Source organism: Belonocnema kinseyi, chromosome 8 (genome assembly GCF_010883055.1).
Source record: "Belonocnema kinseyi isolate 2016_QV_RU_SX_M_011 chromosome 8, B_treatae_v1, whole genome shotgun sequence".
NCBI classification, from domain to species: Eukaryota; Metazoa; Arthropoda; class Insecta; order Hymenoptera; family Cynipidae; genus Belonocnema; species Belonocnema kinseyi.
In genome coordinates this window covers 53,982,328-53,999,955 of record NC_046664.1, presented here as the reverse complement: position 1 = coordinate 53,999,955, position 17,628 = coordinate 53,982,328, and the positions used below count along the sequence as shown (strand labels likewise).

At 29.0% G+C, this 17,628-nt stretch overlaps 1 protein-coding gene and 1 pseudogene across 1 annotated transcript in view; both read right to left on the bottom strand.

Annotated features, from left to right (window-relative positions):
- Positions 1–1,859: 1,859 nt before the first annotated feature.
- LOC117178497 lies at positions 1,860–14,773 on the bottom strand (annotated as a pseudogene).
- The window catches only part of LOC117179022 (protein NDNF), a 47,931-nt gene continuing 43,452 nt past the window's right edge, over positions 13,150–17,628 (bottom strand). The window contains exon 7 of the mRNA XM_033370646.1: positions 13,150–15,494. Within this exon, the coding sequence (XP_033226537.1) occupies positions 15,126–15,494 (369 nt within the window). The 3' untranslated portion in view covers positions 13,150–15,125. The remainder of the gene's footprint in view (positions 15,495–17,628) is intronic.

Here is a 17,628-nt window from a genome sequence, read left to right as displayed (position 1 = left end):
AAGTACAAATATCTCTTTATGGTTCAAAATTAGGCTGTGGCTACATATACAGAAATTTCGCTACAAAGAGCCGAATTTTTTCGGTTCCAATATTCATGGCTTTGTAAAAAATGCAAGTATTTGTTGAGCAATTATTTCACTTTGTAGATAATCCAAACATGTTGTTAAAAAATAAATTATTTTTAAACATCAACTGTTTCGTTGGAAGTTCGCCTTTTTGGGTTGACAATTAAACTATTTTGGTTTAAAACTCATGTATTTTGTTAAAAATTTGTCTTTTTGGTGAAAAATTCATCTTCTTGGTTGAAAATTTAACTACTTGTTTGAAAAATAACTTTGTTAATAATTCATTTTTTTGTTGGGTGTACATAATTGTAGTTAAAAATTCGTCTTGCTGGTTAAAAATTAAACTTTCTTGTTGAAAAATCCTTTTTTTTTGGTTGAGAATGTATTTTTTAACTAAAACTTTAACTATTGCAGTTAAAGAAAGTTAATATTTTTTGGCAATAAATGTAACTGTTCCATTTTTGGTTGGAAAATGATCCTTTTTCGTTGAAAATTAAATTAATTGGCTAAAAATTGATCTTTTTTAGTTAAAAATTTAAGTTTTATATTAAATAATAACAGAAATCATTGAAGAATAATCATTTTATGTATTTTGTCCTTTTCAAGTGAAAATATTATCTTATTTCACCTTTTCGAGCTCTTTTTGCGCTGTGATCCATGTAATGAAGCATATTAAATGAAAATAACAATTCTTCTATATTCAATACTTTTATTTATTTCTATTATTTTATTTAAAATCAAATTATTCCTTTATTAAATTCTTTAAAATATTATAAATTAATAATTACATCCTTAGCCCTTAAATATAAATATATGTAAAATATAATTCCGGGATTTTGTTCTAAGTTTAGGTAAAAACAGAATCAACATTTATTATTTATTTCTAGCAGAAAATGTATTAGCTTGATAAAATATAATCTAAAAATATGCCTAATATTATGCTGTCCAAACGTCGTTGCTTCATCTTTGAAACTATTCTAGTGACGTTAAAATTACACGCTTTACCTCTACGAGCGTTTCCTAAGCTTTTTCAAACCTTCTTAAAATAATTAGAAATTTTCTCATAAATATTGTACTGCCTTTTAAATATTTAAAATAAAGTGATCAGGTAATAAATTAGAGTAAATTAGGGTTGCCCAATAAAATTATTATTTTGATTTTTAAGGGCATCATATTTCGAAGTTTTATAGAAAAATATTGATATATAATGGATGCTTCAAATTTTTGTTTAAATTTAATAAAATTTCAACAACATCAAAATACGTTATAGTGTCTTAAGGGATGAGTTGTGAAAAATTTAATGGTGAATTTATTAATAAAATGAAAACTTAAGCTTTTCGTGTTGTTCACAATATAATTTTACATTACCTTTAACCTTTTAAGTTTATTTTTAAAATTAAAGGATTTGATCAATTTCTAAGGCTTTAGGATACTTAAAATTTTTTTAAAGCTCACAAAATTATCAAATTAATTTCTCATCAAGTGTCACAAAATGAGGGGGTTCATCAAATAGAAACAAAACAAAAAAATTATTTCTGACCACCCAAGGATTAATATTGGGTATCCTTATTACTCAGAAGTAAAACCATGGTGAGAAAAAAATGATTAAAAATAAAAATACTGAAAATCGAGTCTAAATTTAAGCCCTTGATATTAGAAACTTAAAAATCGCCGCATGTTTCAAAATCGCTTTTTTCGGGACGAACATTCTCTTCAACTAAAAATTCGCCTTTTTGTTGATCTTCCTGGCATTAACCCACTTTGGACTTCACAAATCTCTTCTTCTGTTATTTTCATGACCCTGCATCTTCTAGCATAATTATTCTTTCATCATGATCGCAGATACTTATTGTGTCATTTAAATTGTCCCAGGTGGCGTCTTTTACTTCTCTGGGATCACCATCAACTGGGGCGTAGCACGCTCTGATGAATAATCTTCTGATTCCTACTTTCATTCTAACCCACAACAGTCTGGGAGATACGAAACCGTGATCTCCGAGATGCTGCTTTAATTTTCCATTCATAATCAAACTTACTCCTTACCTGCATTCTATTCACTATCTACTTCTGACCATATTTCAAATCCACCTTTCAACACTCCATTTTTCAAAGAATTCACGAAATTCAAGGAATGCATGCAATTCAAGAAATTAAAGGAATTCATGAAATTTAAGGAATTAGTGGAATTCACGGAATTCATGGAATTGGTGAAATTCACAGATGTCATGGAATTCACAGAATTTTTGTAATTTAAGGAATTCATGCAATTCAAGGAATTAAAGGAATTTATGAAATTTGAGGAATTCATGAAATTGGAGGAATTCGTGGAATTTTTAAGATTCACAAAATTCGCAGAATTCATGGAATTGACAGAATTAATTAATTTTGGCCAAACCCCGTACATTGTTTTTGTTGATTTTCGGACAGTCTAGGCTCTATCATTAAAATATGGTTTTTATACACAACCTTTTTGCATAGTATTCCTTTTTTTTGAATAAAATGTGTTTACTTTTTTCTAATTTTTCAAAAATATTAATTTAAACAAAAAGACTCTCAATATCTACATCAACGAAAAGTTATAATTAATATGATCCGTCCAGAAAATTCAAAGAATATCTTAAATATCTGCTTCTTTTTCAGTAAAATTTATCCACAAACTAGAAAGAGATTGTGTAAAAATGATTCTCCCTGATGTTTATTTAGTATTTTTTATAACTAAAAGCCAAATCAGAGTTAAAAATTTCTGAAAACACTATTTTATGACATTGATATCAGAGAAGATAGTAATAAGCAATAATAAATTGCTGAAACAATTATTTTTTATCATATTGCGTTACTATTAGCACACTTTAGATGAAAAGTTAACAACAAGTTGAAAATTCCGGAAAAAATATAAATGTCAAGCAATATTTAAAGATAATATTATTGTAAATAATAATAAATTGTTTAAACACTCATTTTTGTTAACTTTAATTGATTGCCTCGTTCTAAGTAAACGGTTTAAATAATCGAAAAACAGCCACTTTCTAACTATTCTAAAAGAAAACTGCTATAAACAGTAATAAATGGTTCAAGAACTATGTTTACACATCTAAATATCAGCAGAAAGTAATATTCGATGTATTATGAAGAATTTGCAGTGAAAAAAACCGCAAAAATAATAATTAGCGGTAAAAAATAGCTATACCCAATTTTTCAGTTAGCAGGTTACCTATTTTGGGTCCTTGTAACTTATCCCTTATGCAGATCAAACTTAAAAAGTAATTTTCGTTGAAGTCGTTTTCATCATAAAAATGATATTTTCAGCAGTTCCTACCATTTTTTCTAAATTCGCAAATTTACAAGTTAGTCAAAAATAATTTTTTACTGTTATTCTTTAATGCTTTCAAGCACGTTAGCAGAAACGTGATAAAAATTTTAATTTACTGACTTGATTATTTATTTATATATCATCACCGAAATTAACCAATTGTAGGCAAGTCTTGTAGCAAGGAATAAACATGATAATAATAGAGTTTTTGTCTGAAAAAATATTTATACAAACCAGATACATCAAATGCTAATCAATGTAGCTATTCAATATTAAAGTTAATTTCGTCAATTAATCATCACAAGAAGTATAATTTCAACAATAATTAATGAAAAAAATTTCTACGAGAAAAAGTCTAGTTGGGACATTTTTTTAATGAAATTTTTATGAACTATCTATATTATTTACGTCTGATAAAGCAAAAAGTATAGAAATGGCTTTGAAGAAAATTGTGAATCATGTATGATTACAAAAATAAAATCTATGAGAGAAACACATTCATTAAAAATTTTTTTATAAAAATAGTAAATATTAATATGCCAATTTTTCATAAAATTATAACTTTTATGAAAATTCTTCGAGACTAACATAAAACAAATAATTTTTTTTATGAGAAAAATACTAGTATTACGCTGTTTATAAAAATTGTTTATAATACACTCAACTTCCAAAATAAGACCCCTCGGTTTATGGCGGTCCTCTAACTGATAGCTTTCGTGGTTTCGTGATGATAGAAGCCGCAGGGCCGTCAGAGAGGATTTGCTCAGTCAAACGTGACAAACAGCTCGAAGGTCGCACTCTTAACGCGTTAGTTGCATCAGGTTGCGCCATGCGTCCAAATCCAACAGAAATGATTGATGCGATCTTGCCTGTTTACGTTTGCATTCCTCCGATTTAGGATCAAGGCCGAGGCAAGGCATGCTTGAGCCTGGTCTTATATCGAGAGTTGAGTGTAATTATGTTGAATATTATAAGAATTATTTCTGCTCAATGAGTTATGATACAGATTCACAAAGATAAAATGGCTAATTTTGTCACTTTATTTGTTTGTATATTGTAGCTCTGTGAAAAAATTCAACTTTTAAGTCGGTTAAAAATTACGCCCTGTGTCAGAGCTAAGGCCTATTTAACATCAAGTTTTGAAACCTTCATTTCGATTCCCCTCTTAGTCAAATTTTCTTTTTCATTCTCATTCGTCTCGATAATTGAAGTTATTTCGAGATTTCATCTTTTCCAAGTGCAGACGGAAGAAACAAGTGAAAATGTTTGGTTTAAAAATGTTAAAAAAAAGGATCGAAAGCAGCATTGAGAAATGACAATGTAGTAAAAAAAATCTGCAAATGCTACCAAAAGTTTCCCTCGAGCCTCACGTACAATTGAGGAGTTCTGGACAAGAAGGCGACAGGCGCTCGAGAACGAGTAAAAGCATTGTCCAGGCTGTGACGTCAGGTATCAAAAGTGAAATTCGAAATTTGAAAAAACCAAAAATATAGTTAGCTAGCTTTTAAAAAACGAACCTGAGTCTCCATTCACAGTTTTTCTCTCGGGCTGCAAATTTTGAAGTCAATAAATAAAAATTGACTTTTTTTAAATTAAAAAAACCATGTTTTTTCACATTCAACTCGTCGTAAGTAATTCGTTTATCAACTAATTAACAAATTTCTTTTTGAGATTTATTCGTGACACTCTGGCACAGGATACAGTTTCCAAAAAGGGTCAAAAGTTAATTTCTAATGTTTTTTTTTTAATCCGAATGAAAAACCACGTTTTTAGACTTTCACATTAAAAAAATGAGCGAGGAAGTTTGAGCTACGATAAACTTCAAGCGAACGAATTTTCCGCCAATGTATTGGCCAACTTTTTGGGAAATCTCGATTCAATTTGATTTTTAGTTCCATAATTACAGCCCATCCTTTGTTTTGTCCACTCGCTCACACTATTTAGCGTTTCGGTGGCGTCCCCTGAAAAATCCTGTGGTGTCGCGTCGCGAGCTCGTAATAAACTGGCTGTAATTATGGAAGTAAAAATCAAATCGAATTGAGATTTTCCAAAAATTTGGCCAATACATTGGCGGAAAATTCGTTCACTTGAAGTTTGTCGTAGTTCAAACTTCCTCGCTCACTTTTTTAATGCGAATGTCTAAAAACTTGGTTTTTCATTCGGATTAAAAAAAACATTTGAAATTAACTTTCGACCCTTTCTGAACACTGTAGCCTCCGCCAGAGTGTCATGAATAAAACTCAAAAATAAATTTGTTAATTAGTTTATAAACGAATTACTTACGGCGAGTTGAATGTGAAAAACATGGTTTTTTCAATTTAAAAAAAGTCACTTTATATTTATTTACTGGAAAATTTTCAGCCCGAGAGAAAAACTGTAAATGGAGACCCAGGTTCATTTTTCAAAAGCTATCTAACTATATTTTTGGTTTTTTAAAATTTCGAATTTCACTTTTGATACCTGACGTCACATCCTGGACAATACTTTTACTCATTCACGAGCGCCTGTCGCCTTCTTGTCCAGAACTCCTCAATTTAACCAGAAGAAAGAGTCAAAGTGGAAGTTTGCAAACTGTGAAGGCCATGATAAGGATTAAGATGATTTTCGGGGTCCTCTTCTTGCGTCGAACGTGCGCTGTTGGTGGCAGCTTTTCCAAACAAATCCTTTTCTCTGGATTATCAGTAGTGGATACTAAAAATAACAAATTGTGGACAAAGAACTTAGAGAGTAGTCCATTGAGTAAAACTTCAAATGAAAGATAACCTATGGGGATGTGAACAGGAGCTTTAAGAACAGTTATTCGCAGGCTTTAAACAAGTCTGCAGTTGACTTTGAACTGCCGACTTGTTTGTAAACGAGCAGCTTTAGTATAAACCGTTTAACGGAGAACTTTCTATCTACTTTGGAGCAAGACCTCCCATTTAGATTTCGACTTTCTTGCTACCGTCAGACATACGTGGACGGTTTATTTTTCTTTGATACTCTCAATTTTAGGGAGTATTTTGACTGTTTTATAGTCAATTTGGTGTAAAATCTGATCAATTTGGTGTACAAATAATGATGCAGTTATTTATGAATTAAAAACGACGATTGATCTGTCGTCCAAGACCTTTAAATGCTAAAAAGGATGAAAATGATTTTATTGTTGTTGCAAAAATGACAAACGACTTACGTAAAAGGAACAAGTACGCTAATAAAATAATAGTAGACGTCAATGAAAATAATTTTACTCTAATTTTATTCAAAAGTCTACCGTTATCAGTGAAAAAGTCGCCCTATATGAAGTTTGCAAATTTATGATTTACTTTTTTCACATACCTTGAATATTTTTGGCCTTAAATAAACAAAAACAACTTCGCTAAATTTAAAAAAAGATATTGATAGGTATCTCCACTTTAACATTTAAAAGCTACTTAGAACGATATTTCACGCTATCATACTACCAACTATAAAGAATAGGAAGTTATATTCTGTTTTTTTAGGGTTGCCTTGTCCCGGGCAGAAGCCGTGATAGTTTTTTGTTTTGGTGTCCGTCTGTCGCACTTTTTTCCGAGGAGGGAAAGTAAGCTGAAATAAAGAGAGGAGAAGTATGGGAAGAGGGGAATTAAGAGTAATGAGTGAAAAGAAAGTGAGGGGAAAAACAGCGAAAATTAGAGAAGGCGTAGTAGGGTAAATTGGGATAAATAAAGGGAAATGAGTTTAGAGAAATGAGGGAAGTGTGGGGTAGGGTTGGAGGGAAAGGAGGGAGGGTGCAAGTAGCGAAAGTAGGAAAAGTAAGGGAAGTAGGGGAAATGAGGGAAAGTATGGAAAATGAGGGAAATTGAAAGGGCGAAAAAGGGGGAAAATGAAGGAAAAGGGGGAGGGAAAAAGAGAAGAAATTAGGGGAAATGGAAGGAGTGGAAATGAGGCATGGGGGAATAAGTGACCTGAGGGGAAATGAGGTTCAGGACGTAGGGCAAGTAAGAGGAAACCAACTTAACTGATATCGACAATAAGCTTCTTGCGAAAATTTTTAATGAATCAGGTTTTATTTTAAAATATTAATTTCAGGTTTTGGAACTTTTGAAAATATTAAAAAATAACTGAATATTTAAAACGATTAAAAATTTTTTTTTAAAATTCGATTTTTGAAGATTTGGAAATGAAATCGTAAAGCTTTTAAAGGAGTTTTGAAGATTTTATTATAACAAATTTTATTTCTCAAGATTCCAAAGAAAAAATTTAATTTATTTTAAAGTTGAAAAAATTAATTTAAAGATAATATTTTAAAACATTTCAAATCATTTGAATAAGCTCAAGAAACATTCAGAAGTTTTGAAAAGATACCATAATAATTTTTAACTAAAAAATATTTTTAAATTTTTAGACAAATTGTGATTTGTTGAAGATTTTGAAGAAAAAGTTTAGAAGTCTTCTAAGAGTTTTGTAAGGTTTTAAGGGAATGAAAAAAATGTTCTTAAAATTTCTGCAAATATATAAAAAGATTTTTTATTCTATAAAATGTGTTTTAAGAGAATATTTAAAAAGATTCTAAAGCATTTAAAAAATTTCGAAAATTCTTAAGAATAAAGCTAAAACAAATTATGAAAGTTTTTTTATTTTGCAGAGTTGAAAAAAAAAATTGGAAAATTCGAATCATTTGGAAAGAGATTTAGAAGTTCTTAAACTTGTGTACAAATAATTCGCTTCAAAATTTTTCTTTTTCTGTTAGAAAATTGATCTTTAGAGTTAAAAATTCGTATTTTTTGTTTGAACTTTTTTTGTTTTTGAAAATTAAAAAATTAAACTTTTGTAGAAAATATATCTTTTTAAGTCAAAATTCTTTTCTTTTTCAAATAATTTGTCTTTTTTGCTAGAAAATTTATTATTCTAGTTGAAAATTTAACGATTTGATTAAAAATTCAATTTTTTGGTTGATCAATCATTTTTTTTATTTGGAAATTACTTTGCTTGAAAATTTATTTTTCTTGGTTGAAAATTTATTTCTTTAACTAAAAATGAAACTATTGTTTTTTTTGTTGAAAATTTGTTTTTTTTTTTGGTTGAAAATTTATCTATTTCATTAAAAACTCGTGTTTTTTGTAGAAAATTCATTTCTTTGTTTGAAAATTAAAATTTTTCATTAAAAATTCATATTTTCGGGTTAAAAACTTAACTGTTTTACAGGAAATTTGTATTTTTGGCTTAAAAATTCAAGATTTCGTATGAGATGTTTTTTCTTCATTTACTGAAAAAATTTTCATGCATGAAAATTTAATTCTGAGAGCTCCTTGTAGATTTCTGATCACCATAACCTTGCCGATTAAAAAAAAATATATTTGAACAATTAATTTTGTTTACGAAAACTAATAAGACTAAACTAATAAAAAAAACTAATAATAACTAAGTGTGACTAATGAGGATTATTTAAACTGTAGTTGATTAAAAATTTAAATATTTTTAGGTGGAAATATCAGCTGTTACATTTTTCGTCAAGATATTTCTTTTATCGAAGATTCATCACATTACTTGAAAATCAAAAAATTTTATTGAAAATTTATTTCTTTTCTTCGTTTTTGCAGATGACCCTTTATGTAGTTATGTATAACTGTTGTCACTGAAACTTTATAAAATGAATTTGAAATTTGAAATTTGAAAATAAAAATTTGGCCAGGGAAATGATAGAGAATTTAAAAATTGGAATTTTCTCGCAACCCTGATTTTTATATGGACAATTTAATATATTATTATTAGGGGAAACTTCCTTACAGTGGACATTGCAACCTACATTGGATAATAATTTATTAAAAATACTAATATATGTAAAACAATTAACTAATTCTAGTCAATAGTTACAAGACCATATGTGTTAATAAAAAATATATTAAAAATTTATTTTCTTTTTATTTATGCTCTTAATTAGTGACTATCCGCTGTAGGTTGCATTATCCACTGCAGGGAGATTTCCCCTAAATGGATACAAAATGAAAAATTACCTTTTGAAGGTGTAATTGGGATAGAATCCTGATTAGTAGAAGTTTGAGGTTCACCCATCAAGAATTTACGTTACGAAATGTTTATGGCGAGGAGCACGTGCAAGAGTACAAAAACTGTAGCCAGGGGAAGAAAAATGGTAATGAAGAGCCCAGTGTACGCATATGCTGCTGCCTTATTGATATTAAATGTCACGCATAATTTCCCCCTGTTTTAAAAAAAGGGGAGCAGTGATTTATTGTCAGAGACATTTCATAAAGTTCTGGGAAAGGTTGCCAATAAATTTGGCATATATTACTTCCATGGAATTCAATCTGCTCTCAAAGGCCTATAATATCAAGTACCTACAATTGCTCTCAAAACTTTCAAAACATGCTTCTAATAAGAACATTATTAAAGCAAATTTTTTTGTCTTTAATTTTCAGTCGAAAGTTAAAATGGAAACTTGATTTTTATTCAAGTTTATTTACAAGTTAGATGGACCGCGATGCAAGAGTCTTTCAACGCGTGGTTGGATCAGGCGGTAGCCCTTCAATGTTTCAACTGCACAGTTCCGGCTCGAATTTTTCTGCTAACAATTTTTTTCCTATTTTTTTTCATTTAAATTTTTGTTTATTGTAATTAACTATTAGATTTATGTAAGCTAAGCCTAAATATAAATTTTTAACCATTTTTTTCGTGTTGAAAAATTTGGGGATTCAACGTTTAACACTTTTACTCCAAGAAAACTTTTTTTTTTTAAATAAAAAATTCTCATTTTTTTAGCGGGTTAAGCATTCATATTTTCGTTATTATTATTTTTATAGCGAGCGTCCAAAACTTACGTCGGAAACTACGCAAAGGGTGCATTATACATGGAAAAATGAAAACTAGCGATTTTATTTTATAGGTATAAAGCATCTTAATTACCCCTATTACCCTTTTCTTCCCCCTTAAAAAAAATCCTCTTTTTCTCTTATTTTCTTGAAACGTCCACTTTCTATCGTTTTCGGCTTAAATACGAACTAAATTGACACAACCCAATAAGAAAATACTAGTATTTTTTGTGCAATATTTATTATTTTTAATTTAAAATTAAATCAGAATTCGGCTCTTTTAGTTAAAAATGCTACTATGTGAGTGAACATTTAACTATTTGCTTGAAATTTTCTTTTGTGTGTAAAATTAGACTTTTTATTTGAAAATTGATTGGGTTAAAAATTACACTTTTTGTTAAAAATTAAACTGATTTATAGAAAAGTTTTCGATTTGTTTGAAAATTGAAATAGTTAATTAAAAATTAGCCTTTTTGGATTAAAAATTATATTATTTTCTTAAGAAATTGGACTGTTCGACTCAAAAATCTTTTCAATTATTTAGTTAAAAATTAAACTGTTTCGTAGAAAGCTCCTTTTTTGCTTAGAAATGCCACTTTCTGTTGCAAAAATAATCTGTTTTGGGTAAGGATTTAACTTTTTTGTTGAAAATTCTTCTTTTCTTGGTTGAAATAATCAGGAATTCAACTATTATGTTTAAAATTTTATTATTGACTATTTTGTTGAAGATGTCATTTTGGATAGAAAATTCGTCTCTTTGAATTGAAAATTCGTATTTTTGGGTAAAATATTCTATTACTTATGTAGAAAATTCAATCATTTGGTTGAAAATTGATTTTTTGTTACAAAATTGAACTGTTTTCTAGAGGATTCTCCTTTTTGGTTTGAAAATCCCAAAATTTTCTTGACATTTTTGTCTTCCTTGATTGAAAATTTAACTTGCTTGCTAGAAATCTCCTGGGTTGAAAGTTAATATTTATTATTTAAATAATTAATTATTAATTAAATTAATTAAATTAATTAAATTAATTATTAAATTATTAATTAATAAACATAATTATTATATATATATATATTATATAAAAACTTAATTATTAAACATTCTTTTTTTATTGTTAAATATTCATAATTTTAGTTCAAACTTCATCTATTTTTTTAACATATAATTATTTGTTTAAAAATTAACTTTTTTGTTAAACATGTATTTATTTTGTTGAAAATTTACCCGTTTTTTTCGTCTTTTTCTTTTTGGATTGAAAATTCAACTGCTTTTGATTAAAGTTTAATCTTTTTTTGTTTAAGAATTCCATGATTTGGTTGAAAATTCAGCTTTTTGATAAAAAATTTAACTATTTTTTTTCAATTTGGCGATTTTTCTTCAAGACTCAACTATTTAATCATAAATTAAACTGCTTCGTTGATAATTAATTTTTGATATGTTTAAAATTATTTGATTGAAAATTCAACTATTTTCTTAAAAAGACATCTTTTTAATTCAAAAATTCAAGTGCTTTATGTAAATTCGTCTTTTTGTATGAAAATTTGCCTTTTTCGGTAGAAAAATTTTTGCTTGAAAACATAACTGTCATAAAAAAAAATTGGCTTTCTTTCTTGTAAATTTAATTGTTTGATAAAATCAGGAAATAAATTTCCAAGAAATTCCTGCAGCTAGGGTTATTAACTGGACTTTCCGGTAACAATTTGGAGCGTTACCGCCTGATCTAACCAACTCTTGCAACGCGGTCCATGTAACGTGCATGAATTTGGTTTAAAACCGTTTTTTCGAGAATTTCGCAATTTTTAGAACAAGCAATGCACTTTGGTACTCACACATAGTAGGTGTGAGTGTCCTCACTTAAAATAATTATTGTACCAATTTCATAAGTTTGAAGAATTGGATGAGAAGCTCCTATAGCGACGAGTCCAATTGAGATAACACAGCAAATTACATAAGCCCATTTTTCCCTCGAATTTTTGGACGTTTTGGTTTCATTGCTACATATCTTCATAAAAAACAGAAATAAAATTATAAAGCATTATTAACAATTTTTTAATTAAAGATACCTTCAGATCGTGCCATAAATCAGATGTCTGAAAAAATAAATTACTAAGGATGCCATTTTTAATTAACAAAAAAATTATTTTCATGAAATAATTTTAAGATTGACAACAACAAAATTATTTGACCAATGTTTTTCGCAAATGATTTTTTTCTTACAATCGCTTTTTACAAATTAAAAAAAAATTAAATTCTTTAAATCATAAAAAAACTGTTTTTCCTCAGAAACCTTATTTTTTGCATAACTGCCTTAATTTATACAATTAAAAAATGTTTTAATGAAGCTAATTATAATTATCCATCGATTGCTACTCCAGAAAGAGTTAATGATCCAACCAAAGTAGCCACAGTTTATAATAATGGAATTAATGAACATAAACAATATCTGAAAGAGCAAAAGACAATAAAGCAGACCGATATAATGGTTTCAAAATTGATTTTTTTCCTTCTGTCGAAAAAGAAACTCTCCACAAAACTGCAAAATTTGCGATCACTTCAACGACCACTATTGGCCAGATTTTGACTTGAAAAATAATCCTCGTTTCTTGTGTAAAAACAACAAGCGTTGATTCTAATACTTCATGAATTATTGTTTAAATCCCTTTCTTTTCTAAAAAATTAACAGGAAAATAATAAATTAGTCTTGCACTTCGGGATGCAATTCATCACTGGAATCATATAAAGTTGAATCTTCTTTTATATGCTTTTAATCGCTTTTTTATTTCCTTCACTTCAGATAATAAAATCTTTCGAATCGAGAAGCAAATACAGAAATAGATGGTCTGCTAGTACAGAGTCAACTGATATAGTTTATTGATACATTTTTATTGGAAACTTTCGGAAATTGAATAAAATTACAAACTAAAAAGTATCTTAAGTTTAAAATTAAAGTAATATTTCACAATGGCAGTAATAAAATTATAAATTATAAATTATAAATAATAAAGTAATTTAATCATGAAAAGAAAGGGAAGGTATAAAAAGATTTTACAAAAGAATATTAGAATTTGGTAAAAGGAACATAATTTTTTATACAAAACTATCTCTACTGTTATGTAACTTGCTTACTGTATATTCTGGCTTATATAAAATATAATTAAAATGCAGTCAACACAAAATTTAGTTGTTGAAACAATTAAAAAAGTGTAAAATATAATACAAATAATTAAATTCAATATAATAAATAGCGTCTTGTAGTGGAAACGAACAGTGTTGGTTAGACGAGGTCTCATTGAATGAAGTTTGTTTTCCAATGTCTGGCCGGTTCTGTCCATAACTACTGAACTTACAAGAATAATGTGTTTTCACGAAATCGATTTGTTTATTTTTTTACTGAAAAATAGTATTTTAGCGAGGAGACTAATGATTTATTTTTAAAGCTTGTTTCATGATCTAACGTGAGTGATTTTTGTGTACACACATACACTTTCATTCATACACTCCTACACAATCATATATACATTTATGCGAACAAGAAAAAGAGTATAAAAATCCTGAAAAGTCGATACAGAAATACCGTCGGCTCATAAAAAATTTTCAAGTGCACTTTTGATCAGAATTATATGATAATTTATTACTCTAGGTTATCTAAATCTTCTTTTGAACTTTTAAGTTATAATTAGTACCTTTAGTAATAAAATATAAAAATTGGTCTTAGAATTTGGAATATCTTAAATTTAAAGTCTAGCCTCTAAAATAGTATATTATGCGCCCAGGGGAAAAGTACCCTCCACTTTGGCGCATACGATATTTTTTATAACAAATGCATGATTTCAGACGCCTTTTATAATAAAAGGCAAGATTTCTAATAATATGAGGTCATCCAAATATTTCGTATTGCTTTGGGGGGAGGAAGGCCAAGATTAGCTGTGATGGTCACTTTTTACTCCCTAGGGACTGAAGAGAATAATTTAGCCACGCTTCAAAGGCCTTGAAAAGGGTTGAAATCATTCATGTATTATGAAAGTACAGTCTATAATCTTTATATTATTCAGTGAGATGGAGTGCAAATACTAAAATTAATCGAATCATTTTTCAAAAAACTTTTAACGTTTGGCATTCGAAAGCAGTCAAGGAAAAGATTTTAAATTTGAAAATGTAAAACTTTAAAAATTCAGAATATTTTTCATAATGAATTTTCGTTAGATACAATGTCATAGACAATAGTAACAAAATTTAAAACATGCTTGTGCAAGACAAATTTTTGAAGGGTTTGAAAATCGTGAATTTTACTTTAAAACCCACAAAAGATTAACTTTAACATTATTCTTTTTTTTTTAATTTTAATACAAAAGAAAATGTTTCTTTGGTTCAAACCTAAAAAATAAATTTGTTGTTTAATGTTGAATAAACTAACTTAAGAAAATATGTTCACTGTACATTGTCAAAAAATGTAACCTGCAGGAATATTTATTGTTTGGTCCATATGATTTTTTTTTTATTTTAAAAACTAAAAAAACGGACAAAAACCATTATAGCCGATTTAAAAAATTGTCCTTAGGATGACAAACCACAAATTTCTTTGTTCAAAGATTCGCTCAACTTCAGCATTTTTCTCCGTCCTAATTCACGTTGTAACTGTAAATGTAACATTCATTGAAGAATTGTTAGTTATATAATAATGCAAGTTTTTCTAATCTTAGAAATTAGAATACTTAAACTTCATGAACATCAAGAAATATTAAATTAAAAGATTACAGTATAAAATTATCAACATGATAAAACCTTCTAAGAAAACTATTATTTATAAAAAGTAAAAAAAAAGTTTTAAATGGAACTCAAATTTCGATGACTTCTTAAGAATTGTCAGGGAAAATGTATGAATGAATATTTGAAATTCTTTCTGAATGAATGAAAATTTTGGATTGACGATTAAGAATGAACTCAGTCAATTAGATTCTTTTCAAGGGAGACAGGATCTTTTCGTCCTGACACCAAGAATTGGATATGATAAGTATTGTCCTTTGAGCTCAGCAGTAATCTGCACCAGATATGCCTTTCCCGGCTGAAGTTTGTTGACAGTGAATGGTAAAGCCTTTTCTTTAGAGATGCTGTCTTTCTCCTCACATTCTTCGTAGGCATATTCTGATCGGCGACGTCGATGTAATCCACATTGATCAGGAATTGTCATTTCACTCGCAAATCCAGTTGGCCCTCGAAGTTCTCGAACTAAGACACAATATTTTGCAGCACCAGCTGGTTCCACACCAACTGTTACCTGATGACATTTTCTCATAGAACGAAATTCCCATGGGACACTTTTTGATGGCACCTGGAAGGAAATTAAATGTATGTAATTTAGTTTTTATTCTGAATAACTTTATGTAGATAATAATAACAGATGATAACGTGTGACATCTACTCTCTTTTTCAGGTGCTAGGCGTCAAATATTTGTATATTCAAATAAAACTTTAGAGATTTGAGGCTAAAAAAATCAAGATCTTAAAGTCGTTGTCTGAGTACAGGAAAACGCAATACCTCTGTCGGCCACTTGCTGAGGCTTATAGTCTATATTTCGAAAAAAGCTGCCGACATCTGTCGTTCACTTCATGAAGCTTATATCCTATTTCTCGAGCCATATGTAAACTTGTCAAAGAATGATGATTATTAATTTTTTTACATGATAATAATAATAATAATAACGCTGTACATTTTTTCAATAGAGCAGATATTTTTTAGAAAAAAATGTAATTCATAGCTACGTCTAGTCTGTGAAGGCGTTAAGAAATTCTGTCATTTTCTGACGATAATACAGATTCCTTGAAAAATTTGACTTTTAACACCTGGCATAATAATGCGTGTATTTCTGAAAAAGGATTCTTCTCTCAATCCCTCTAGTGGCTTAATGGGAAAGCACCCGGCTTGCAGTCAGATGTGCTGTGGTTCGATTCCTATCGGAGCGAAAGAAGAAGATATTTTTCATAAAAAAATTAATTAAAAAAATGTTTAATTCATAGCTCTACGTAGTCTGCAAAGACGTTAAGAAATTCTGATATTCTCTGATGATAATATACAGATTCCTTGAAAAATAATGAATAAGTCATTTTGATATCCGGAAAATCCTTCTAGGTAAGAAAGCTCTGCGTTGAATTCTTGCATAATCTTTCAATATCCACAAAAACTACACTATTAGAAATTTCTGTAGGAATTTTCAGGATGCGTCACTAAAGCTTTATGTAGAAACTGTTTCTAAATTTTCCTAATCAGGAACATAAATTTCAGCAACGGTAAATGGCTTGAGTCACATGTTTCAGGAAATTCGGTTAAATTTTGTAATTTTCAGTTACTGTAACTACAAATTTCAAGGGCTTAAAGAAATTTTCGGTTCAATTATTTTAATATAAAAAATATATAATATAGTCTTATATATTTTGACGATATAGGTAGCTTTTATATAGTCTGACTATAATTTATATTACTGAGACAAATATATACTGCAAATTTATATTAAAATTAATAAACCAACGAAACGATTCAAAATTACAGATAAAATCTATCTAGCCAAGAGGGTCCTGACGTACCTTTTTGGAAATTATTTTACCAGGTAGATGATCGCAGTATCTTGTAATTATTTGATTGCAAAGAAAATATCGGAAAAAATGGGTTTACTACATCGTTTTAATTTCACACAACCTTTTGAAATTTATTGCCGCTGGTGACTACTACCACCAAGTTTTGTCTGCTTCGAAAGCGATTGAGAAGCGAAAAAGTGCGCAGCTGATAACTGGCTACTTCTTTCGGTCACCATAACTTTTATTTCTATTAATATTTAGAAATTTGATGAAACTATTTTGCAATTTTTATATACAGTTTCCGAATCCTGGTAAAAATTTAGTAAATTCACTAGATGAATATTCTATAGTTAAAAATTAAGCTTTTTTGATCTAAATATCAAGATATTAAGTGTGAACATCCATTTTTTTCCGTGAAGAAGATTGGAAATGAAAAATTAAAGGAGGATTCATTTCCAAATAAGGAGGTTTAACAAGAAGAACTTACACCCTTCGAATTTTCTTTAGATTTATACTGCTCCCAGTATTACGGCATTAACTAACTTGTAATATGCCAAAGTAATAAGATGCGATATTCAGTCATTCTGGAGAATTACGGCTGAAAAAAATTAGTGGAGAGAAAGTAGAGGAAGTGAGAAGAAATTTTGCGAAGGAAGTGTGGAAAATTAGGGAAAATAAGGGCCGGTTAGGTAGGGTAATTAGGGGAAATAAGGAGATGAGAAGTAGAGGAATTGGAAGGAAATGAGAGAGGTGAGGGGAAATGAGTAGACAGAAAGTAGGGGAAGTGTAAGTGAAGTAGATGAAATTGAGGAGATGGGAACGGTGATAGAGAGAGGGTGAAGTAAGGGAGGAAGAATTTGTGAAAAGGAGCATATGGGGCCGTCCATGAAACA